Source organism: Apis mellifera, linkage group LG11 (genome assembly GCF_003254395.2).
Source record: "Apis mellifera strain DH4 linkage group LG11, Amel_HAv3.1, whole genome shotgun sequence".
Lineage (NCBI taxonomy): Eukaryota > Metazoa > Arthropoda > Insecta > Hymenoptera > Apidae > Apis > Apis mellifera.
In genome coordinates, this window is record NC_037648.1 from 15,835,400 (window position 1) to 15,856,655 (window position 21,256).

A 21,256-nucleotide genomic window follows, 5' to 3' on the forward strand; every position below is an offset into this window, starting at 1 on the left:
TAATTTCCTTTTGATTCATCTTCATAAATGAAACGATTATTTCAATTGTATTTAAATAACGTGATACGAGACGTGTGTCTCACAGTTCCTAAAATGCAATTTCGTAAATCGATGAATTTTTTTATTATTTCCAATTTTAAAATTAATTCTTTTTTTTTTCTTCTCTCAAAAGAAATAGATGTAATAATTCAAACATAAGGCGCAAATCGATGTTCGTAAAATAATGCGAAAATTCATAATAACTGTGTATAAATTAAGATTATTAACGATGTAAACGAATTTTTGAAAATGCGTACTAAATATGTACGAAAACGACCTTCTCGCTAAGGATCCAGAAAAAAATAATTACGCTCGAAATCGAACATAATGTTCATAATGTTTTTTTTTTTTTTTATAATTAAGCGGTAATTAACGAATTCTTAAACGAGAAAGCCGCTTTTATCTTTTTTTTTTTTTTTTTTTTTTTTTTTTTTCTTCTCCTTCGTAAATCGCATATCAAATAATGCTGCGAAACGATGCTAAAGAAAGCAAATTATTTATTTATTTTGAATGAAATAATTATTTATTATATTGTTCCGATATAATTAATTACCGTAGTAAACGAAGCCACTTTTTCAAAGTATTTATTTTTTATAAATATTTGAGAGAAGTGAAGATAAACGAAAGGCCACTGTAATATAAGAATTAATTATTATTGTAAAATTTCCGAATAGCAACCGCCATTTTTTTTTTTTTTTTTTTTTTTTTTGTGTCATGCGTATCAGATCACACAATTTATATATTTCAACAAAAGCCTAAAATATTTCATCATTCGATCGAATCATTTCGTCGTCCAAATATCATTATGTTATATCAATCTCAATGCCGTTGAGAAGACGCTCGTGTGTGAAATGCAATTATTCGAGAAAAGAGGAAAAGTACACGGTATACTTTTTTTTCTCTTGCTTGGAACTTAGTGCTTCTTCAATCTATCTATATCTTAACGCGTTTTTGCGAGGTTTCACAGTAATTTCTTTTATCTTTATTTTCGTTAAAAAAAAAAAATGTTATTATATTGGGCTTTTTATAGGGATAAAAAAAAATATATATAAAAAGAAAGATCCACTGATCTACCTACAAACACTACATACAAGTTCAAGTATATATGTTGTGAACACACAAAAAAGATATACAAATGTACACACGCACACGCACATACGCACATATACACGCAAACATATGTATATATATACATACGTACATACATACATACATACATACATACATATATATATATATGTATACTCACGTACAACACATATACATATCCATGGATGAAGTTATGAACATTCGTAATGTGAAAACATAATTAATTTAAAAATCACTAAGTATGTGTTCAATGTATGTATATGCCGAAAGAAATCTTTCCAAAAAAAAAAAAAAAAAATCAAATTTTCGATATGTTCAATATCGTATTGTGTACACATATACATTCTCATTAATAATCACATGTATGCATAATTATAATTCTTATAATTTTACAATTAATTTAATAATAATATTTACAATTTTAATTTTGTTTCAAACATCAGCTCGACAATCGTATCACTATTTTTCATGTAACACTTGTCGACTCTCTACTACGTTTTGTTTTATTCAATTTCATCTTCCTCAGCTAGATTAATAACAAAAAAAAAAAAAAAGTATTATAAAATATCAAGCTAGGAGAGAGAGAGAAAAAAAAATAAAGGTCTTTGAAGAGAGAGCGAAAGCGAGAGCGCGCGAGAGAGAGAGAGAAAGAGAGAGAGAGTGAAGACCGTTCAAATTTTGTATTGAAAAAAAAAAAAAAAAGCGTAAAGATTGGGTATAATTGTTTTTAACGTATCCTAGTATGCGTCATATCAAGTGGGCGAAATAATAACAAAAAAATATTTAAATAAAAATTTCTAACAGTGTGGTTAAAAATGGATGCTTTTATTCCAAATACAAAATGTATTATATATATAAATATATATATATATATAATATATCCGTGATTCAATCTTTCGATCGAGTTCGTAAGAAATATTTTACATATAATCTTAAGAGAGAGATAAAAGATTTCGTTAATCTTTTTCGATACTAAATGTATATACCAACCTTTATTTAAATTATTAAGTTGGTAACGCAAGCTAAATCTACGTATATACAGTAACTATAATATTTACAAACTTTTCATTAACGATAATATCACCATGCTTCATTTCTATTGGTTATGGCTACACGTGTTCGTAAAAATGAAAAAAAAAGATCATTCCGTCTCGTTGTACGATCGATTCGATAGAAGAAAAGTGACTTTATGTTTCGTTCGGATTAAAATATTCAATATTTTTCGTAATAATTATCGTTCGATCGACAATTCAAAAGAAATTATTCTTTGCAGCCAAGTCCAGCTGACCAATTGCAGATACCACCGACTGGGTCGAAAGATAACCTGTCAGGGCAAGTGTACTCGGCACCGATCACCAATCCGTTTACCATTCTGGCGCAAGTAACGAATTTTTTACAAGAGTAAGGGTGAGGAAAATTGCCTTGGTCCAAGCATCGAAAAGTTCCTTTACTCGTGAGAAAGAGTTTTCCATTGAAAGTTGATCTTCCGATCACCGGTTCCTCCTCATCCTCGTAATAATCGTAATCGACAACAGGCGGTCGTTGTCTAGGCCTTGTTGTCGTCGTCGTCGAGTTTCGACGAGTTTTATCATCCTTCGTTCTCGGCTTCTGTCGTTCATTGAGAGCCGGTGTAAACCTGAGGCTAGCCCTGCTTGTCGTTGCATCTGTTCTAGGTGCAACCGTAGTGCTTATTTTGCGCTTCAGGGCGTTCCGTAACGATGGTCGACCTGATCGTTTAACTCTATTAGTTATATTCGATCCCCAATAAAAATAGACTAGAAGAATCCCGGTTAGAAACCCGTGGAAAAGAAAAAAAAACATAAAACATGATTTATGTCCAGCGTGAAGAACGAGATGTGCCTGCACGTGTAAGGATGCAGACGAGAGGAGGGAAAGAGTATCAATGTGCTTGAAAGTTAAGTAATTGCATTAGTAATTCGCATTATGCTATTGATACGTGATGAGAAAGGCGAGAAAAAAAGAAGATATATAGTATAGTAAGGACAAATAAGATTAGAGAAACGGGGAAAGACGATTATGAGAGATCGACGAAGTATAATTCAGTCAAGAGATTAGCTTTCCATTAGATCCCCAAAAAATGATATACCTCTTCGAAAGTAATAACAATGTGATTAGTTCTTGATGGTAAATCTCGTTTCCATAAAGTGGTTTCACAGTGGTTTGAGTTTCAGTATGGAAGAATACACAAAAATTAGAAGTCAGTAGATGAGAGTAAATTTCGTGACCAAGTGACACCGATTGATTCGCCAGGAAGAATAGAGGAAATTAAATAAGTCGAAGATTACGATGCGATGAGAAATTATATCCCAAATGATCCAATGAACGAAAGTGAAATATGCGCGCGATTTAATATTTTAGTTTAAATAAATTAAGAAATCTGATGGTGGAGGTGACTTTAACAAGTTGTGTGTACCGGTGGTTGATGATTGCACGGACGGTGGATCCGCCAATGTGACCGCGATTTCTTGCGCTCTACTATTTTGATCGATATCTTTCTCAGGTTTCGAAGTTTCCGTTCTTTCATCCACGGTATCTAAAACAATATGCAAATATCCTTATAGATATACATATATAGCTCGTGCAACCATTTTCTAATTAAAAATTTGTATTTTGTTCAACCATTTGTTAGAAGAAATTTGAATTTGAAATATTTCGCGCGAAAATTGTTCCGCGTAAATATTATCCTGCGCAGTCGCAATAATGGAAGTTGGTATGACACCTGGCGGTGATCGTACGATGCAATACCAGTTGGCGGGACACGATACGATCGAGTTATTAAATTGTTTTAAACAGTAATGTAAATATCGTTAACGTGTATTTCATATTTGTCGTATCATCACTTACCCAATGTTTCGTTAACAACGGTTTGTAATTTTCCATCGGTCAGATGAGTCTTTCGATGATTCGCGAATGTGTTTTGCTGTGTAGTTTTGCTTTGCAATGGCGTCAAAGTGAATGCAGTGGGTTTTCTCAATCTGGTCGACGACAAATTTCCTGGTGTACGAGATGTTACCGTATTCTTCGAGGAATTCACCTGTTCGTAGAGCACACACGTACATTGTATATCTATCCTAATCGCCAGGATGGTAAGTACAATTTTGCGATCAGTCAATAAAAATATAAGTTGATTGTCAATTGTTATAAGTCATTGTAGAGATTGAAATCATTGTAAAATATTTTACATCAATCATAAGCATTATAGAAGAATTCTTACAAAATTCTTACAAAAATATATAATCGATAAAAATGTTTCGAAAAAACATTAGAAATCGAATTATGGCGCGATTAATTTAAATTTGAAACATGTAGTATATTTATCAATTTGTAGATGGCGCCTTGTGTATTAGTAAATGTATCAAAAATCAAAAATCTCTTATTTTATATCAATTGACATAAAAACTTATATCAATCGACACGTTGATTTCGTTTTATCCTAAATAATCGTTCGAACTAGAAAGCACTGAAACGTTACATAAGAGAAGGAAAGAAAAGAATAATTAGAAAAGAAGCTCGAGAGATAACAACAGATGGCACTTCTTGTGTTAAATTGCTGAATTTCCTAGCAAAGCATTAACCCTTTGCACTTGTTGATAATACTGTCTTACTGTATAAGCGGCAATGAACAAAGGTTATTGAAGAAAAAGTTTCAATATAAATGTCCAACTCGCTTTACCTTTAAAAATGAGCTAAGCACAAAGGGTTAAAATATATCATAAGACGAAACATATACAAAGTAAGCATAGCGCAGGCGCTTTAAAAGATGCGACATGCGCCTCGTAGAGAGAAATATAGTGTTAATTGATTTGAAAATAGAGTAAAATCAGCGGTAGATGAAGATAAGAACGCATGATGGTAGAAAAAGTGCCCGATGAATTTCTTCCGTTGATTATAATCCCTTCAGAGATACTTTTCCTCCTGTTTTTCGTTAATCGTAGCCACAGAAGAATCGAAGCAACTTCTTTTTATCATTAGGTATGAAATGAAAGACTTGCGTTTTGTTACGTAGTATTTTAAAGAGCATCATCGACGTTTCGCTTCATTTTCTCGTTTAAACGGTAAAACTAAAACGAGGATAAGTCAGTTTTCAATGTTTCTATCGATGAACGTTGCGTATCCCATTTTGTTTGGTTAGGTATAAGAGGTAAGAGTGAGCGATAGCATCTGAGTTAGCATTGTATATTGTAAAGAAATTGTTATATACTTCTTTTTTTATGTCATCAAGTCGCAAGTGTAGGAAATTTAAAGTCTAAACTGACCTCGGATTTGGATCGATCGATATTCTCCTTAATCCGAAGATGTTCTTCGTCGAAAACAGCTTCGTTTCCTGTTTGATTTGCCTTTGATATTAACTTCTTTTCCACATTTGTTTCTTCTTTGTTCATGTCTTTCCAATCATTTACATTTCTCACGGAATCATTCACTTTCGTTTCTTTCAAAGTAGTTACTTCGTAAACGAACGAGTCGTTCGCGGCTTTACCATTGGAAACAGGCCTGCGTAGCGGTCTTCTATAACCTATAATTTTACGACGAGAATTTTGCGTTCTTTCGACTACTTTCGTTGAATTCTCTTGATCTTTGTTCAATCGATTCACGTGATAACGATTCTGGCCACGTCTCCGAAATTTATGACCGAATTCGTAATTCGAAGTAAATTTACTCTTTTCATCGTGGTTGTTGAACACATTGATCGTCGTGTCGGTAATCGACGTTTCCACGGTGCTAGTCGAAGAAAGCGTCGTGGTCGATAAAGTCGATTTGAATTCTTCGTCATTTTTTGTAGATTTTCCTGCATTTTGACAATTTATCGAATAGCTGTTTTCTAAATCCGCAGAATGCGTTGTATTCTCCATACATAATTCTGTTACATTTGATTCTAATAAGTTTGTATCAGTCGTAATATCGGACGGTATCGTGGTTATAGGAATTACAATATTCAAAATGGAAGGAGTATTGTGATCATTGGTTATGGATTTTTCGGTCGTAGAATTAATAATCTCGGATTCATTAGAAGATTGGGAGGTAAGCGTAGAAGGTGACGAATCGGTTAAAGATATGGAAATCGAAGAATTTGTTACGTTTTCTTTCGGAATTGAAATCTCGGTGAATTTTATTATCGATGATACATCTTTCTCTATTTGGACTTGATCCGTTGAAACAGATGTGCTTTCCACTCTACCCTCGACTCTAGTTCCATCTCTATTATTTTTCATGGATAATTTGGTATTAAAAGTTGTGGTAACGTCAGACTCAAGATTTTTTTCGGTGTTTTTATCGTGCTCGAGATCGGTAATCACTTTTCCATCTATATCAGGTTGTCCAACTTTTTCAGAAGAAATCCCAGAAGAAATAGTTTCGTTAGTCTCTACAGACAAGGTGGTAAATTCGGTGGTTAACGCGTCGATCTTTACTCTTTTCGATGTTGAATGTTCCATTTCGCTTCTAGTCACGTAAAAACCACGCGGAACTTGGTTGTGCAGCAAGTTGATCAATGGAATGCCACGCATAGTGGTAGGCTTCAGATTGATTTCTGATGAATCTTCACGATCGATTCTCTTCTTGTTAGCGAACGAAGTATCGTCCTCGACGTAATATGCGTCTACACCATCCACGGTTAAATCTGATTGAAAATCATTTTCTATCCCGTCATCGTGCTTGTTCCAAGATCTAAGTTCTGTATCGTTGAAAATCGTATTCTTTTCAATGATAACCTCTTCGAGAACGCGATCGATATTTTTCTCGTGCGACATAACCTCTTCGCTTTTCGCTGCGAGAGGAAACAAATTCAAGAATACGGACGATGGACCGGTGGCGATGTAATTGTTCGTTTGATAACCGATTAGTTCCTTGAGGGTTGGCAGTCTATTGACTTCCGTGTTGGCCACCTGAAAATCAGAAGAGGGTAGTACGCTTAATGACGATCTTCCGAAATAAATCTTTCTCTTCGATCTCTCTCGTTCTCTTTTTCTTTCGATTATTCTTCTCCTTCTCCTCATAAACCGCAAGAGAGGGAGAGAGAAGGTAAAGAAAGCGGACGATCCTCTGCGTTCGCAAATCCATACAGAATTCTCGTTGCATTATTTGCCTCGGTAACCGAGAGATAGCAGCACAAACGGTGAATCGGTTAAAATGTATTTGGCGATGATTCGAAGGAGGGCAAGAGGAGAGTTCTCTCGATTAATCCGTATTAAATATCTGGTAAATTTTTAATGATGCGTGATAAGGATAATGTATGTACATTGTTAATTAATGACGAATGGTGATTCGATAAGATGCGATATATCACTTGGCGGAATCCCTGTTTCCGATCAAATTGCTGAACACCGATTCGATCTCGATCGTGGACGATTCGTGAGACTCGGTGGTGAATCGTGACGGATAAAGGAATTCGCTCTCTATGGGTAAGGTGGATCTTTCCACGTGACTTTGTCGAATTTCATTCATCGATTCGTCCTCGTCGGATCTTTCCAACGTTATCCCTGGGATCGAGGATGGCGTGACGATTGGATGTTGCGAAACGATCGTAGCCTGAAGAGGAATTTTTGTGGTCGAAGTAAGCGAGGAATATTTGGTTTTAATCAGAATCTTTTGCCTCTCCGTGGTGCCCGATTCCTCGACGGACGTGACGAGTCTTGTTATCAGCGGTTGGGGAGAAGGCGTAGTTGTATAATCCTCTTCGACGAAGTTTCGAATTTCTGCTCGTTCTTCGTTCGAGTTCGTCAAAGTGGTCGAATCTTCGTTCCGATTGCGAGAAGTGGTCGTTCGCAACGACTGTTGCTGTCTCCTGTGGGCATCTGCCGCGTAGTCAAACTTTTTCGCTGGTATCAGTGTCTCGGTGACGGGTATCTCCGTGGTGGAAACTGGTGGGCGTCTCGCGTAGAAACGCGTTCTCACTTGCGTCGAGGAATCGTAGCTGGGCGACTGCGTGGCATCCGGAATCGACTCTTCTTCGCTCTCTCGATTCCTTCTTATCTCTCTATACTTGTAACGCGTTCTCGGTTGACGAAAATTTTGATACCTAGATCTGGGACTGTTCGTTTCCTCGGATTCGTTCGAATCCAGAGGATAAACATTTTCGGTGCTCAACGTTTTCTTGATAAACACTGGAACTCGGTATCGAGGACGAATCTCTGGCGTTCGATCGCCGGTAGACGGTATCGATCCATGCGTTCGATTCTCGTTCTCGAGTATCGAAGAGGTATCCTCGTCGAGTGTCGCGTTTCTCGATTGACTCGCCAGAGGGGACGAGAGTTTTTCGATAATCGATGGCGTAGTGGTGTAGCGATTCGAAAATTCTTCCAATTCCTGATCGATGGGCGGAGTAGTGGGATACGAAGTTTCATCATCGTTTCTCAGAGTAACTTCTTCCGTATCGAGCCGCGGTTCTCTCTCATCCTTCTTCTCGTCGTCATCGTCGATCGTCGTTCTCGAAGTGGTTGTCGAAGAAACCGGTCTACGACGAACGAACAAATTTTTTTTACGTTTCGAAACACCTTCCAATTTATTTTTCTCACTCGTGGACAAGTGGCTCGAAATTTCCACGATCGAATTTCGATCGTTGCCGTTAAAATTTTCCGGGGAAGAAGGAACTACTGGTCGCCTGCCCACGAATTTCCTTCTCACGTATTTCGAGTCTAAATAATACGTCCTATTGTACGCCTCTAATCTACGATTAGATTGAGAGGAAACGGTTGAGCTCGGCCAAGAAACGATAGTCGGCAATTCATTGGTCAATTTTTCATCCAAAATATCGTTCGAAAAGTTGGACGAAGTCGATTCCACGGAATCGGTTTCCGTCACCGTCGATTCCTCCGTAGTCGATTCGCCCGCGATAGCAGTAACGTTATCGATTATCGTGGAGGCCATAGTGACAGGATCGAAATCGAAAGCGCTCGTGTCGTCGCCGAGCGCGCTCCCTACGGTTGTCGGTGTTTCCAAAGTCATCGTAAAATCATCCGTCTCCGCAACGGTCACCGCTGTTGCCAAATTTTCCGTTGTCGCGTCCGTGATCGTACTCTCCTCCCCCTCCACCGGAGCCACGGTGGATACGAGTAAAATTTGCTCGGTAGATGGCACGTCTATCGTAGATGTCGCGTTTTGAACCGGGCGAAGACGTTTGATCACCTTTCTTCTACGCGTGTGCGGTCTATTCTCTCGTTCCACGGACATTTGCGTGGTGGTGACGGGCCGTCTTCTAAGAAGAACTTTCCTTCGCCTCGGATGCACGACGTTCGTGCTCTCCTCGTTAATCGTCTCGCTGATGTTATTCACGATTTTAATCACGTTCGCGTCAACGGTTTCATCGTCTTCGATCGTCGTCACCGTCACATCCGATCCTTCCGTTTGATGATCGTCCGTCACCTCGGTGATTACCTCGTTCTCCATCGTCGATTCCGTGGCACGCGGCTCCACTGTGCTTGTTTCGAAACCGGTTTCTGTGGTCGGTTCCTGCGTTGTTACCGTCATCGTCGTCGTCGTCGTGGTGGTTGCGGTCGTCGTTTCTATCGCGGCTTCGTCTATGGAGTTGAGGATCGGTCGTTCCGTCGTGGTCGGTGGCACGGTGGTTACAGCGTCGTTCGTGGTAAAGGTGGGAGGGGAGGGCGACGAGATGTCAGGCGTGGAAACGTTATTTCTCTTCCTCGTGTACCTCGTTCTCGCGTACACGTCTCTGTTCACCTGCCCGATCGGCGTTGTCAACACCTTTATATTGGTGATCTTCTCGACATCCCCGTCCTCTTTAACCGCGTTCCTCGATCTCGAGGGCAAGCCTCTTCTCGGATACGCTTGAACGATCCTCACGATGGGGCTGTCCTCGAGCTCGTTGGCTCTCGTGGACTCGGTAGTGGTGATTGTGGTGCTAGTTTTAGAGGCTGGCCGACGAAATCTTCTCCTAGAAGAACCTCCTCCCTCCGTGTTGAGAGGAGGTTCCGTAGTGGCTCGAACGCGTTCTCCTTGGACCGTGGAATCGGACGAGCTCTCGTTTCTAAGTTTGAAGGTGGGCGGTGTGTATCTGCTCGCTCCCCTGATCCTCGACGAGGGTCTCGCGCGTGTACGAGCGGGCGCCCCTTCATCGCCCTCGTCGTCGTGGGAATTTTCCACGTTTCGACCATGCTTCTCCTGCCTTGGTCTTAATCGACCTCGTCCTACCAAAAGGGACGAGCGCGTGTTGTTTCGCGACGGAATACTCACCTTGGACCTCGTCTGATCGTTGGACGGTGGCAATGGAGTGGTGACGGTGGTGGTGGTGGTCGTGGGCTCGGTCGACGACGGCCTGTTTCTTCGGTTAAAGCCGAACGGCCTCGGCTGAGATACCGACGCGGTGCTGATCCTCGTATTCGGAATCGACAACGTGGACAAGCTCGCTGGCGCCGTGGTCAACAGGATCTCCGTCACCGAATCTTCCACGAGTTTCACGGAGTCGGTGGTCGAGCTCGACTCCGAAGTCGTCGAGAGGATCGCTCTCTCCGTCTCAGTTTCTTCCGTTCTTCCCGCCTCCGTTTCAACGGGGATGATGTCGTCGTTGGGCGTCGAGGACGAACCGATCCAAGGTAAGGTATTCGTTGACGGGCTGGTCGTCGTATCTATTTTCTCGTCGCCGATTTTCGACGGTTCGATCGATTCCGTGGTCGATGCAACAATCTCCGAAACAGCCTCCGTCGTTTGGGGAGTCGTGCTCCTGAATCTTTGCACGCTCACGTATCTACGAGGTATTAAGAAGTGAAGGTTAATCGATCGAGCGGCGGAACGTTGTTTTTTTTCTATTTAATAAAAATAATTTCAAATGTGGAAGAGAAACCTGGATTTAGTCGTTTGCGAGTTTTCTTCGCTCGTGGATGAACGAGATTCCTCGTCTCTAACATTTTCGGTTGAGCTCGTTTTGCTGTTAATTTTGCGGATATTTGATTTAGATTTTTTTTCATTCTCGTGCGAAAGTGAAGACTCACCTTGGACGGCGGCGTCGAATTGGCGCTTCCCCCTCTCCTCCATCCTTGCTCTTCTCCTCAACGTCGTTCTCGTCTTTCCTGAAGGATTTTCGTTTCGATAAGATAATTATTGTTTCCTCGCTTCGTCTCTTTCTTCGCTTACCTCGAAGTCGAGGGTCGAGGGCGTCTTATATCGATGTAATTAGGCGTCGCCCTCTGCGTCGAGCCGGTTAGGAAAGGATTGCTAATCGTTTGCTCCTCGGAAGAGGCCACGTCCGTGTTGTCTCCGTCCAGATCCTCCTCCTCTTCCTCCACCTCTTCCCCGTCCAATGGCGGTTCCTTCGTCGAATGCCTGAACGAAGAAGCGACGTTCGATCCGTCGGTCAGTATCGCGGGATAGGGACGAAGGGGGAAAAGATCGTAAAAATACCATTTTCTTCGTACTTTGGTCTCTCGATGGTCACGTATTTCGGTTTCTGCGATCGTCTCAACCCCTTCACCTCTGGAACCTCTTCCAATCCCTCGAACTGCGCCCTCCCTGGCCCATTCGCGAAATTCGTATTCGTCGAAGATCTCTGCCTGCTCGTGACTTTACCAGCCTGACGGTTCAACACGCGCTCGTACAAGCTGCGACTTATGGTAGCTGGTGTAGCACTCTCTCCGCCAGAGTTCGCCGAGCTCTCGTTCGAATTTTTGTCTTGAAGCAACAACTGCTTCTCCAATTGCTCTATGCCACCCGCTTTCTTGATCAACGTTATCAGCTCCTTTATAACCTTGGGATCCTCTTCATCCTCCGAATCGATCGATTTCGAAGTCGTGAAAGCCGCCTCCGTTGTTGTCGTCGTAGTAGTGGTAGTAGTACTCGTAGTGCTAGGCTTGTTGTTCCTGGTGATCGTTTTGTACAAAAGCGTTTTGGGAGTGGAGGTCACCTTGGCTTCCTCTTTCTCTTCCTCCTCCTCCCCTTCTTCTTCCTCCTCGTCTTCGTCCTCGTAATACTCGTATTCTTCCTCCGGATCCGGTTTCGCCGTGGAAGGTCGCCGCGTGGTGGTGCTGTATAGGTAAGTGGTGCGGCTCGTGGCGGCTGTTATCGGCGCCCTTGTCGTCGACGCCGACGACGACGGCGTCTTCGATTTCGGGCACGCGACGTTGCGGGGATAGTCGCAGGAGTCGGCTGCCTTGTTGAACACCAATCCTGCGACGAGAGAATTTTTACAAGAGGGAATTTAAACGTTAAATAATTAAATAATTACCGGAAGGGCAGGTGAATTGATGCGCAACCACGCCCAAACCTCCCGGGCCGCTGTCCAAGCACCAGAAATATTTTTTGCAGTCTCGAGGGTGGGAGAAAAATCCTTCGTCCTCGCACTTGAAATCTGTCGAGACAAGGAATTGTCGTATTCCTTATTTCACGTTTTGAATTTCAAATATCTACCTGTTCCAGGATCGGGAGTGGTCGGTGGTTCCGGGGTAGTCAGTTTATTACTCAACGATTCCTCCTTCGAATCGAGGCCATTGTTTCCCTCTTCTTTACGACGAACTTGCTTTCTACGATTCCTGCTCGAACTCGATCGATTTTTCCCCCCTCTACTTTTCTTCCCGTCTCTAGATCTTTCGCGCTTGTTCGCCCCGCTAACCGCGTTCCCTCTCTCCGAATTCTCCTCTTCCTCCTCCCTCCCCTGCCTCTCCTCGTCCTCGGACGCAGGATCGTAGGATCGTCTATCTACTCGCCCCCCTTCCTCCTCGTCCGGCTCGCTCGCTCGCGGCCGCGTGAACGTTCGATATCTCGGCCTGGACGAAGTGGGAACTCGATTTTTCGAGACAGGTGTCGCAGTTGTGCCGCCTCGTCCGCCATTTTTCCTTCTCTCTGCGTCGCTTCGAGTCCCTTGAATCCGAGACTTTTTGCGTCCCTCGACCGGTTTCGACTTTCGAACAGTGTCCCTTATTTCGATACGAAATAATTCGAAGGATCATCGGTGATGATAAATCGGAAAAATAAATTCTCGTACTTACGTGGCGTCGGACAAGAGGGTCTCTTTCGCCGCCTCGATCAGGGGATACGGCCGATCGTGACATTTCCCCCGGAAATCGTCGTTGTCGATCGTCCAGAACATTATTCCTCCCAACTTCTTCTCGTTCACGTATCTCGCTTTTAATCTCACTATATCCTCGTCGTCGTAACCTACCCACTGATCCCCCTTGAACGCGTAAGGGCCCATCGCGTCAGGATTAGGCTCCACCACTTCCCATTCGTCCGATTGCGCCAAACTCTCGCAAATCTGCGAGATAATAATAAAATTATTCATTCGAGTTTATTTAAAGGAAGAGAATAATTAAAAAAAAAAAAAAGAAACCTCGTAATAAGCAAGATAGCCTTTTTCTCGAGTAGCGTCGCCCTCGATTCCCGGCCCATCTGCCGGTGATCCTAGATCGGTTGCGTCTTGATTGAAAAGCGTGTAGGATCTTCCATACGTGGGAATCCCTAGAATTATCTTGTCCGAGGAGGCACCTTTCTTCAGCAGATAATTAACGGTGTAATCCTGATAAAGCGGAAGGATGACAAGATAATAATAATAATCGCGATTCTCTCTTAGAAATTATAATTGATTTATCGAGTAAACGTCGTGCGTTACGATCGTCAATTCGGTGTCGTAGTTGTACTCGTTGTCCTCCTCCAGGGGATAGAGGGGGGCGTGGTGATTGACCGCAGGCTCGTAAGACGAATGGTAATCGTAGGAGAGGAGATTGATGAAATCCAAGTATTCGTTCAATCTGGGTATATCGTAACCTTTGTCGATGTACTCGATGCCGGCCGGCATCGCCAACGTGAGCAAAAGTCTCGGCCTTCCGGTCTTCGAAGCTTCCCTCTCGAACTCCTCCCTCAGTTCCTTCGAGATACGAATCAATGAGTGAGTGAGTGAGTCAGCGAGTGAGAGTCACACACACACACACACACACACACACACACACACACACACACACACACACACACACACACACACACACACACACACACACACACACACACACACACACACACACACACACACACACACACACAAAATCATGTGCGTTCACATATATACACACGAATACACACACGCGAATATGGACACACACACACACACACACACACACACACACACACACACACACACACACACACACACACACACACACACACACACACACACACACACACACACACACACACACAATCATGTGCGTTCACATATATACACACGAATAGACACACGCGAATATGGACGGACACACACACACACACACACACACACACACACACACACACACACACACACACACACACACACACACACACACAATCATGTGCGTTCACATATATACACACGAATACACACACGCGAATATGGACACACACACACACACACACACACACACACACACACACACACACACACACACAATCATGTGCGTGCGAACATATACACACGAATACACACACGTAAATATGGACACACACACACACACACACACACACACACACACACACACACACACAATCATGTGCGTGCGAACATATACACACGAATACACACACGTAAATATGGACACACACACACACACACACACACACACAAACCATGTGTGCGCGCATACACATACAGACGAATATACACACGCGCGGATATGGACGGGCACGCACACACACAGAGGGGAGGGGTGGATATCGCGCGGAATCATCTCCCTTTATTGCTTAATGCATTCGTTGTTCATCTTACCTGCACCAGGTTGGCGTAATTGTCCTTGTCCCGAGGCTTTCCACCGTCTCTAAACGCGGGATATTCCCAGTCGAGATCGAGACCGTCGAAATGATTCTTTCGAAGAAACTTGATCGCGTTCTTGACGAATTCTCGCCTTCTGCCAGCGTCGGCTACCATAGGCGAGAACCTGCTCGAGCCTTCGTTCCAGCCACCGATGGCCAATAAGGTTTTCAGATTCTTGTTGTATGTTTTTAAACCGGTGAACTTGGCGTATCCACCTTTGAAAAAAGATTAATAAGCTTGGTTAATAAGTCGGTTGATAATAATTTTGGACACTTTTTTTTTTCTATACCTTTCTCGATATCTTGATACTTGTCGAAAGGTTTCAAAGCATTGTCCTTGGTGAACCCGCCGAAAGCGTAGATCAAGTGGGTGCATAAATAGGGATTGATGTTTTGGGGCGAAAACTTGGCGGTACCCGGTCGATAAATGGACCAGTTCGTGTAATAACATACGATCTTACGCTCGGCATTGCCTGTGAACGGAAAAATGATCAGTTCTCGCAGAGAAGCAATAAGTAAATTAACGATCCCTGTTCACTCGTCGAATAAAATTAATAAGCGATGATATTAATATTTATCGAAAATTAAAAATCATCGTTAAGCGGTGGAAAGATGTCAGAAATTGTTTATTGTATTCGTAATTTGCAATTATAAACTCGCGGAAAATTGAAAAGAAACGCGAGGCATAATGATTTCTTCATTGACGAGCCGATTTGCAGTCACCTTGAGGAATCGTCGTTGGTATTCGCTTTCGATCGCAGGGTGTTGTCCTCGATGCTTTCACTGATCGCGGGAACCGAGGCCGTCCAGAAAGAATGTTAAAATCGAGACTGGAATTAAGATCATCGCTCCTGACCCTGACCACCCACGTGGAATAAAATGCGTATTAATTGTTTTCAATCCCACGATACGAAGTGGAAAATTTGATTTTTTTTTTTTTTCTCTATTTTAATTTTTCTCTCCACGAGAGAAAAACGAATAACGAGTAAAAGTAATCTGGTACAATTTCCATGGCCTTTTTTCCACGGTTCGAAATCACGACGAGTACAAGATAATGATAATCGAATCGACCAGGGAATAGACTCGAGGCAAAGATCAACACCGATATCGAACGTGTTCCAGATTCTATCCACGCGTGCGATAGTTTCGCGTAATACGAGCAGAGGCGGTAATGGAGTTAAGAGCGGTGCATAATATCCGAGATAATGTCGGTAAAAGCTAGCCGCAAATCTAAAATTCACAGTGTACCTGTTAAAACCGCGTAAAACTTTTCCTCTTTTTTATTTTCCTTTGTATATCGACAATTATCGATGATTCCGTTGCACGCCCATTAACTCGATAACTGCATATTATTTTATTTTTCATTGAAACGCGTACAAAGTACGGTAAGTATGTTTAACGATCCAAAACAGTTGTTAGAAACTATGTTGCGTTACACGGTTTTGCGAAGCGATTCATAATTTTGCAGCATGAAAAATTTTACGAAGAATTTTACGAGTTCTACTTTTTGTATTTGGAATATGAATTTCTATGTTCTAACACGAACTAAATTGCTCTTAATCTGTTCTTAAAACTTTTAGAATTGAAAAAAATATTTCACGAATATATATTATATATTTCACGAATATATTGTAAAAATATTATCTCATATGTATATATATATGAATCGCCATCGATTCATGATTTTACATTGCGTCAATTATTCCTTTTTTCTTTTAAATCGGATAGAAACGATTACCGTATCGATTACAAGAGATAAAAACTTGGCGAGAAGGAATATCGCCTTAAATATCCGAGCTGTTTTACGTTTTACAATGTACTTTCCACGTATCCCCCCTCCCCTCTCCCCTGCTATATCGACTACACCTCGAACGGGCCCGTTTTTGCCTCGAACGTTTTCTCCGACGAGGTGCGCACGTTTCACTGGTCGAGATATGGTGAGTCCAGTGAAACTGCATCCGCGCGTGCGCCGGTCCCCACGTGTACCGGCTATGCTAGAGAAATTACAGCAGAGAGATCAGAGACACTCGGTCACGGAGTAAATGGGCCATTCTTATTTTTTTAAACAAGCTTTAAACAACCTTCCTACTATTTTGAAATATTTTATTATTAACTATTTTGTTAGATTGTTTTCATAAAGAATCGTTTTTCGGCTAACTAACGAAACTAAATTTGGTCGATAACGAAATACTCACCGTTATGAATCGTCGCGAGTAGAATACTTAGGCAAAGCAACAGTGACACCGTTCGGTTCTCCTGTAACGGAAAAGTGATGCGACGAATTAATAATTCGATGTGTATAATTGGACGAGCAGTTAGATGTAAATATATATATAACTGTACGCGAATGATCATTCACGGTGAAACTATTTGCACGAAATCGATCTTTAATATCGAGTATATATTTTTCAATTCTTTCAATTGAAAATATCTGGCGAAAGTGGATAGTGGATACGAGTCGGTTGAATTCTCGATCGATGGAAAGAAAGGAGGATCGATGTTCGGCGCACCTGCGGGCGACCATTTTATTCGAGACCTCGAGAATAATGCGATGTGAATCCGGCAAATAGAGCGGGGCCGTGACACCCAATCGGCCACTCCTCGTTACGCAACGCGTATGAGGAGAAAGCAAGAAGAAAGAACACCCGTTCCGCGACCACTTTCTACCTTGAGAGTACGTTTCGGCCAACGAGCGCGTTACGTTAACGTTACGTCGCTTCGTAACGTCATTCCGATAGAATTGGTAGATTAGTAAAAAAAAGACAAACATTCGCATTCCCACTTTTCACTTTTTCCAAGTTCGTTGCCCGAAGAAGAGGAACAAAAAGAGAAGAGGGGAAGGAGAAAATCCGATAAAATCTTGATAAAATAAACGAGCGGGTGGATCGAAAATTCCCCCGCGGATCTGTCTAAATGTCAGATAACTTTCTACGGAGTCGGAGAGACTCGTGCGAGCACGCTTTTAATCGGGAAATAGCGGAGACCACGAACGATACGGCGAGAACCACCTGTTGCTCGATCGACGAGTTCCTTTCGGAATGTTTCATAACCGGAACTGGCTTTCGGTGATTTCTAACGAGGAATCTGTCATCCGATGGAACTTCTCGCTCAATTGCTATCGATTATCGCTGCCTAACTCGATCCGTACGAGAGAAAGCATTAATTCTTTTCTTAATGCTCGAGTCTATGTTGTGGAGTGGATTATTATCGCACGTTTGACGCGTATCGATCGGCTCGTTTTTTCGGATGGAACGATCGGCTTATTTACATTCGAGTTGCTGTGACATTTGAACGGCTCCATCGCGATGACTTCACCCCCTTCGTTTTATTACCGTTACTCATTCCGATATCGGCGAGACCTTTTAAAGAACCAGACGATATACCACGCGGTATATAACGGGCCATGAATTTTAATTTCGACTTCGAGAAAAATATTTTATTCCGCGAATCCCCGACGAATAATAAAGTTTAGGAAAACGAGCACGTCGGGACGAAAACCTGTATATATCGAATACGTTGGATCTCGAGGGAAACAAAGGAAGAGAGGTAAGAATCTCGGTCTCGGGGATCGTTCGATATTCCAGGCACGCGGGGACGAAAGAAAGAAGGGAACGGGAGATGGTTAATTTTAACCTTGAAGATCCAGAATCTCTGTGTAAGTCCAGTAGTTATAAACCAGTTGCAAAGGTGAACGGGATGGATTCGTGCGTCATTGTAACGAGGGTTCGATCTCCGCCTATGAGAAATTTGTTCTCGATTAAATTACCAGCGAATCGAAGAAACGATAATTGCTCGATCGAGATCGATTTTTAAGATCGATCGAGCGGAATGAAAATCGAAGTCGAGTTAGCTCGATTATTTTTACAACTGTGAACCAGTTGACTTTTTTTACGGGGAAATCGATCGTAAAATTGAAAATAAATACGTTCCACGTATTCACCCTGTTGCGCACGAAAGCAAAGTGGATTCGATCTGTCGCCGATGGATAAATCCAACGTGGCTCGGTCACTTTTACTTTTCATGGAATTCGCTCTCAGGTATATAGGACTCTGTTTACTACGATTATACAAGGAAACTAGGATCGCGCTTTTGATTAAATCTTCTTCGCCAGTTGCTTAATTACCGGAGGAAATCGTCTAAGGGGAAGGGGTAATGGGGTTTCTTCGCTTTTCTTTGTCTTTTGTTTTTTTGTCCTCAACTCGTCTGCCCATTCTATTTCATACCATTATAGGATGAATGGTTAAAATTTATATAAAGAATGATTCTGACGATCGAAACGAGAATTTTCTCGATATTTCAATTGTTACATTTAGAGAACGTTTAAAATATATTTGATCGGCCTTCTCCTCGATGAAAAGTTCACTTTTTTTTTTTTTTTTTTTAAATAAAAAGAGAGATTACACTTAAGAATTTGAAGGAAGAAGAAAGAAAGATCAGTCGACGAGTCTTCGAAAGGTCAGCAGCTGACCTTCCTTGCACTCCCCAAGTACTTTTTTTTTTTTTTTTTTTTTTTCATTTTTTCTCTCGTCTCTCGTTTATCCATTATTCTCGATTTTCTCTTTCCTTTTAAAAAAAAAACAAGTTTCTCAACAATTTTTCTTTATCTACGATGGGAGAAAAATTTATCGAATTTTCGAGTTTTGTTATTGTTCTATGACTTTCTTACGACGTGAAAGTGGCAAGTTTAATTAATCAGAGAAAGTATGAATTTTTTAGAACCGGTTACGTCAACGTTACACAATTATTTACTATCGACGATTTCCTTCGAAATTGAAAAATGTTTCGATCCTTCCAATTCAACGATGATATTTCGAATTTCGTCCGAATCTCTTTTTTTTTTTTTCAAAATTCCAATCTGAACAAGTTTGCCGTCTCCAAACAACGATGGAATGAGAGCTGCGTAAAAATCGGAAACATGACATTCGAGAGATGGAAAAACAGAAATCTTCTGTTTGGAGAGAGAAGTGTTGCGACCTCGACGAATTTTGCAATCTCGAATTGCTACACGCGTTCTCTCCTTCTTTGCTCACCGTCGTAGCGGCTGTGGAGCGAAGTGAGCTCGAATAACCGGTAGATATCCTTCCCCCTCCCCCCTCCACCTCCCTGCAGGAAGCCGACGATCGTTTTTTAACCATTCGGTACGTGTGTGTGTGTGTGTAGATCTCGAACAAACGGCTCAACCTTATCTTTTGAAAACGCGCGTCGCCACTGTTGCAACGTTTCTTTCTTCGCGGTCCAATTAATTTTTATTTACCCATTTATTTGTTTACTTTTTTTTTCTCTTGAAGGTCTCTTGAAGGATTCCACAGGACGCATAGAATTTTCGATTTCGAAATTCCAACACGGGACAAAGGTAATATCAATTTTCTTTCTATTTTATTTTGAAACAAATATAGTAGAAAAAGTGAATCGACATAAAATATCGGATCTTTCTTATTTTAGGAAATACGAGAAAGTTTCTTCCTATCGAATATGGAAATTTTTCGAAAGTTTCTCAAAAAGTTCGTTCACTTCTTTTTCTCTTTTTCTTTCTTCTTAACTTTCTAATTTATTTATTTTTTTTTATCTTTATATATAAAATCGATGTTTCGAGAGGATTTATTTTTTTTATCTTTATATATAAAATCGACGCTTCGAGTGGATATTTTTCTTTTTTTTTTTTAAGTTACATAATTTCGAATCGAATGAAAAATTTGGTAAAATTGCACGGGTTCATCTTACCCAATCCATTTTCGTCGTTTTGCAGCCTTTACAAAACAACCGTGGTGATGTCGAGATCGTCGAGAGGCTCAAGTCGAGCACATCGCGCACTGTGCCGTTAACGTAGGACGCGACGTTACCAGCGCACCCGACGAACGCGCCGAAAGGACACCCGAGAGCAACCGCGAGCACCGTACACCGGTGCGAGGAGAGCGAGACTGAGCGTTGTGCAGAGGACGGAGAGGCCACTGTTACTTTCATGGGTTGCCTCCACCTCCACCTCCGTGGGACCGTCCGAACCTCTCCAATCCATTCCTGCCACTCCTCCTCTCGGGTGAAAGGAAAACATTTCTTCCCTTCTTCCACCGAAACTTCTTCGAGTTTGCTTCTTTTTCCTTTTTTTTTTTTTTTTTTAATAATAATCGATTTCATTAAAAACGCACTCCTCTCCTTGATTAATTTTCAAAGGCGATTTAAGAATTTATGCAAATTTTATTACGAAGGCACACCTTATCGTTTTTCTCTTCAATTTTGTTAAATCTATTAATAAAATCTATTTCGCTTTTTTTCGTATTTTATGTATATATATGAATGTTCGAATAAATTTCAATTTTTGTTGCTTTTAATTGAAAGGGAATTAAAATTTAAAAAGAGTCGATTTGTAGGTAAGATAGTTTCCGTGCGA

General features: G+C 41.4%; 2 protein-coding genes and 1 long non-coding RNA gene across 4 annotated transcripts in view; 2 read left to right on the forward strand and 1 right to left on the reverse strand.

The window, feature by feature from the left end:
* Nucleotides 1-1,814: 1,814 nt before the first annotated feature.
* LOC409759 (serine-rich adhesin for platelets) lies at nucleotides 1,815-20,868 on the reverse strand. Its single transcript, XM_026443598.1, is given in 18 exon segments — nucleotides 1,815-2,855; nucleotides 3,563-3,682; nucleotides 3,994-4,183; nucleotides 5,406-7,031; nucleotides 10,336-10,846; nucleotides 10,943-11,091; nucleotides 11,093-11,168; nucleotides 11,233-11,421; nucleotides 11,514-12,261; nucleotides 12,320-12,442; nucleotides 12,502-13,007; nucleotides 13,080-13,345; nucleotides 13,421-13,606; nucleotides 13,700-13,954; nucleotides 14,828-15,087; nucleotides 15,162-15,344; nucleotides 17,067-17,127; nucleotides 20,593-20,868. Coding segments are annotated over 18 exon segments (6,156 nt in total). The 5' UTR covers nucleotides 20,833-20,868; the 3' UTR covers nucleotides 1,815-2,388.
* LOC725616 (allatostatin C) overlaps nucleotides 3,961-21,256 on the forward strand; it is a 47,450-nt gene continuing 30,154 nt past the window's right edge. Inside the window, exon 1 of one of the 2 annotated variants that reach the window (XM_016914889.2) lies at nucleotides 3,961-4,235. In XM_016914889.2, coding sequence (XP_016770378.1) covers nucleotides 4,233-4,235 — 3 coding nt within the window. In that variant the 5' untranslated portion in view covers nucleotides 3,961-4,232. The remainder of the gene's footprint in view (nucleotides 4,236-21,256) is intronic. The other variant, XM_016914890.2, reaches the window with a different exon arrangement.
* Nucleotides 17,164-20,755, forward strand: LOC107965175. Its single transcript, XR_003305567.1, has 3 exons — nucleotides 17,164-18,908; nucleotides 20,160-20,224; nucleotides 20,618-20,755. It is a non-coding gene; the product is annotated as an uncharacterized LOC107965175 (long non-coding RNA).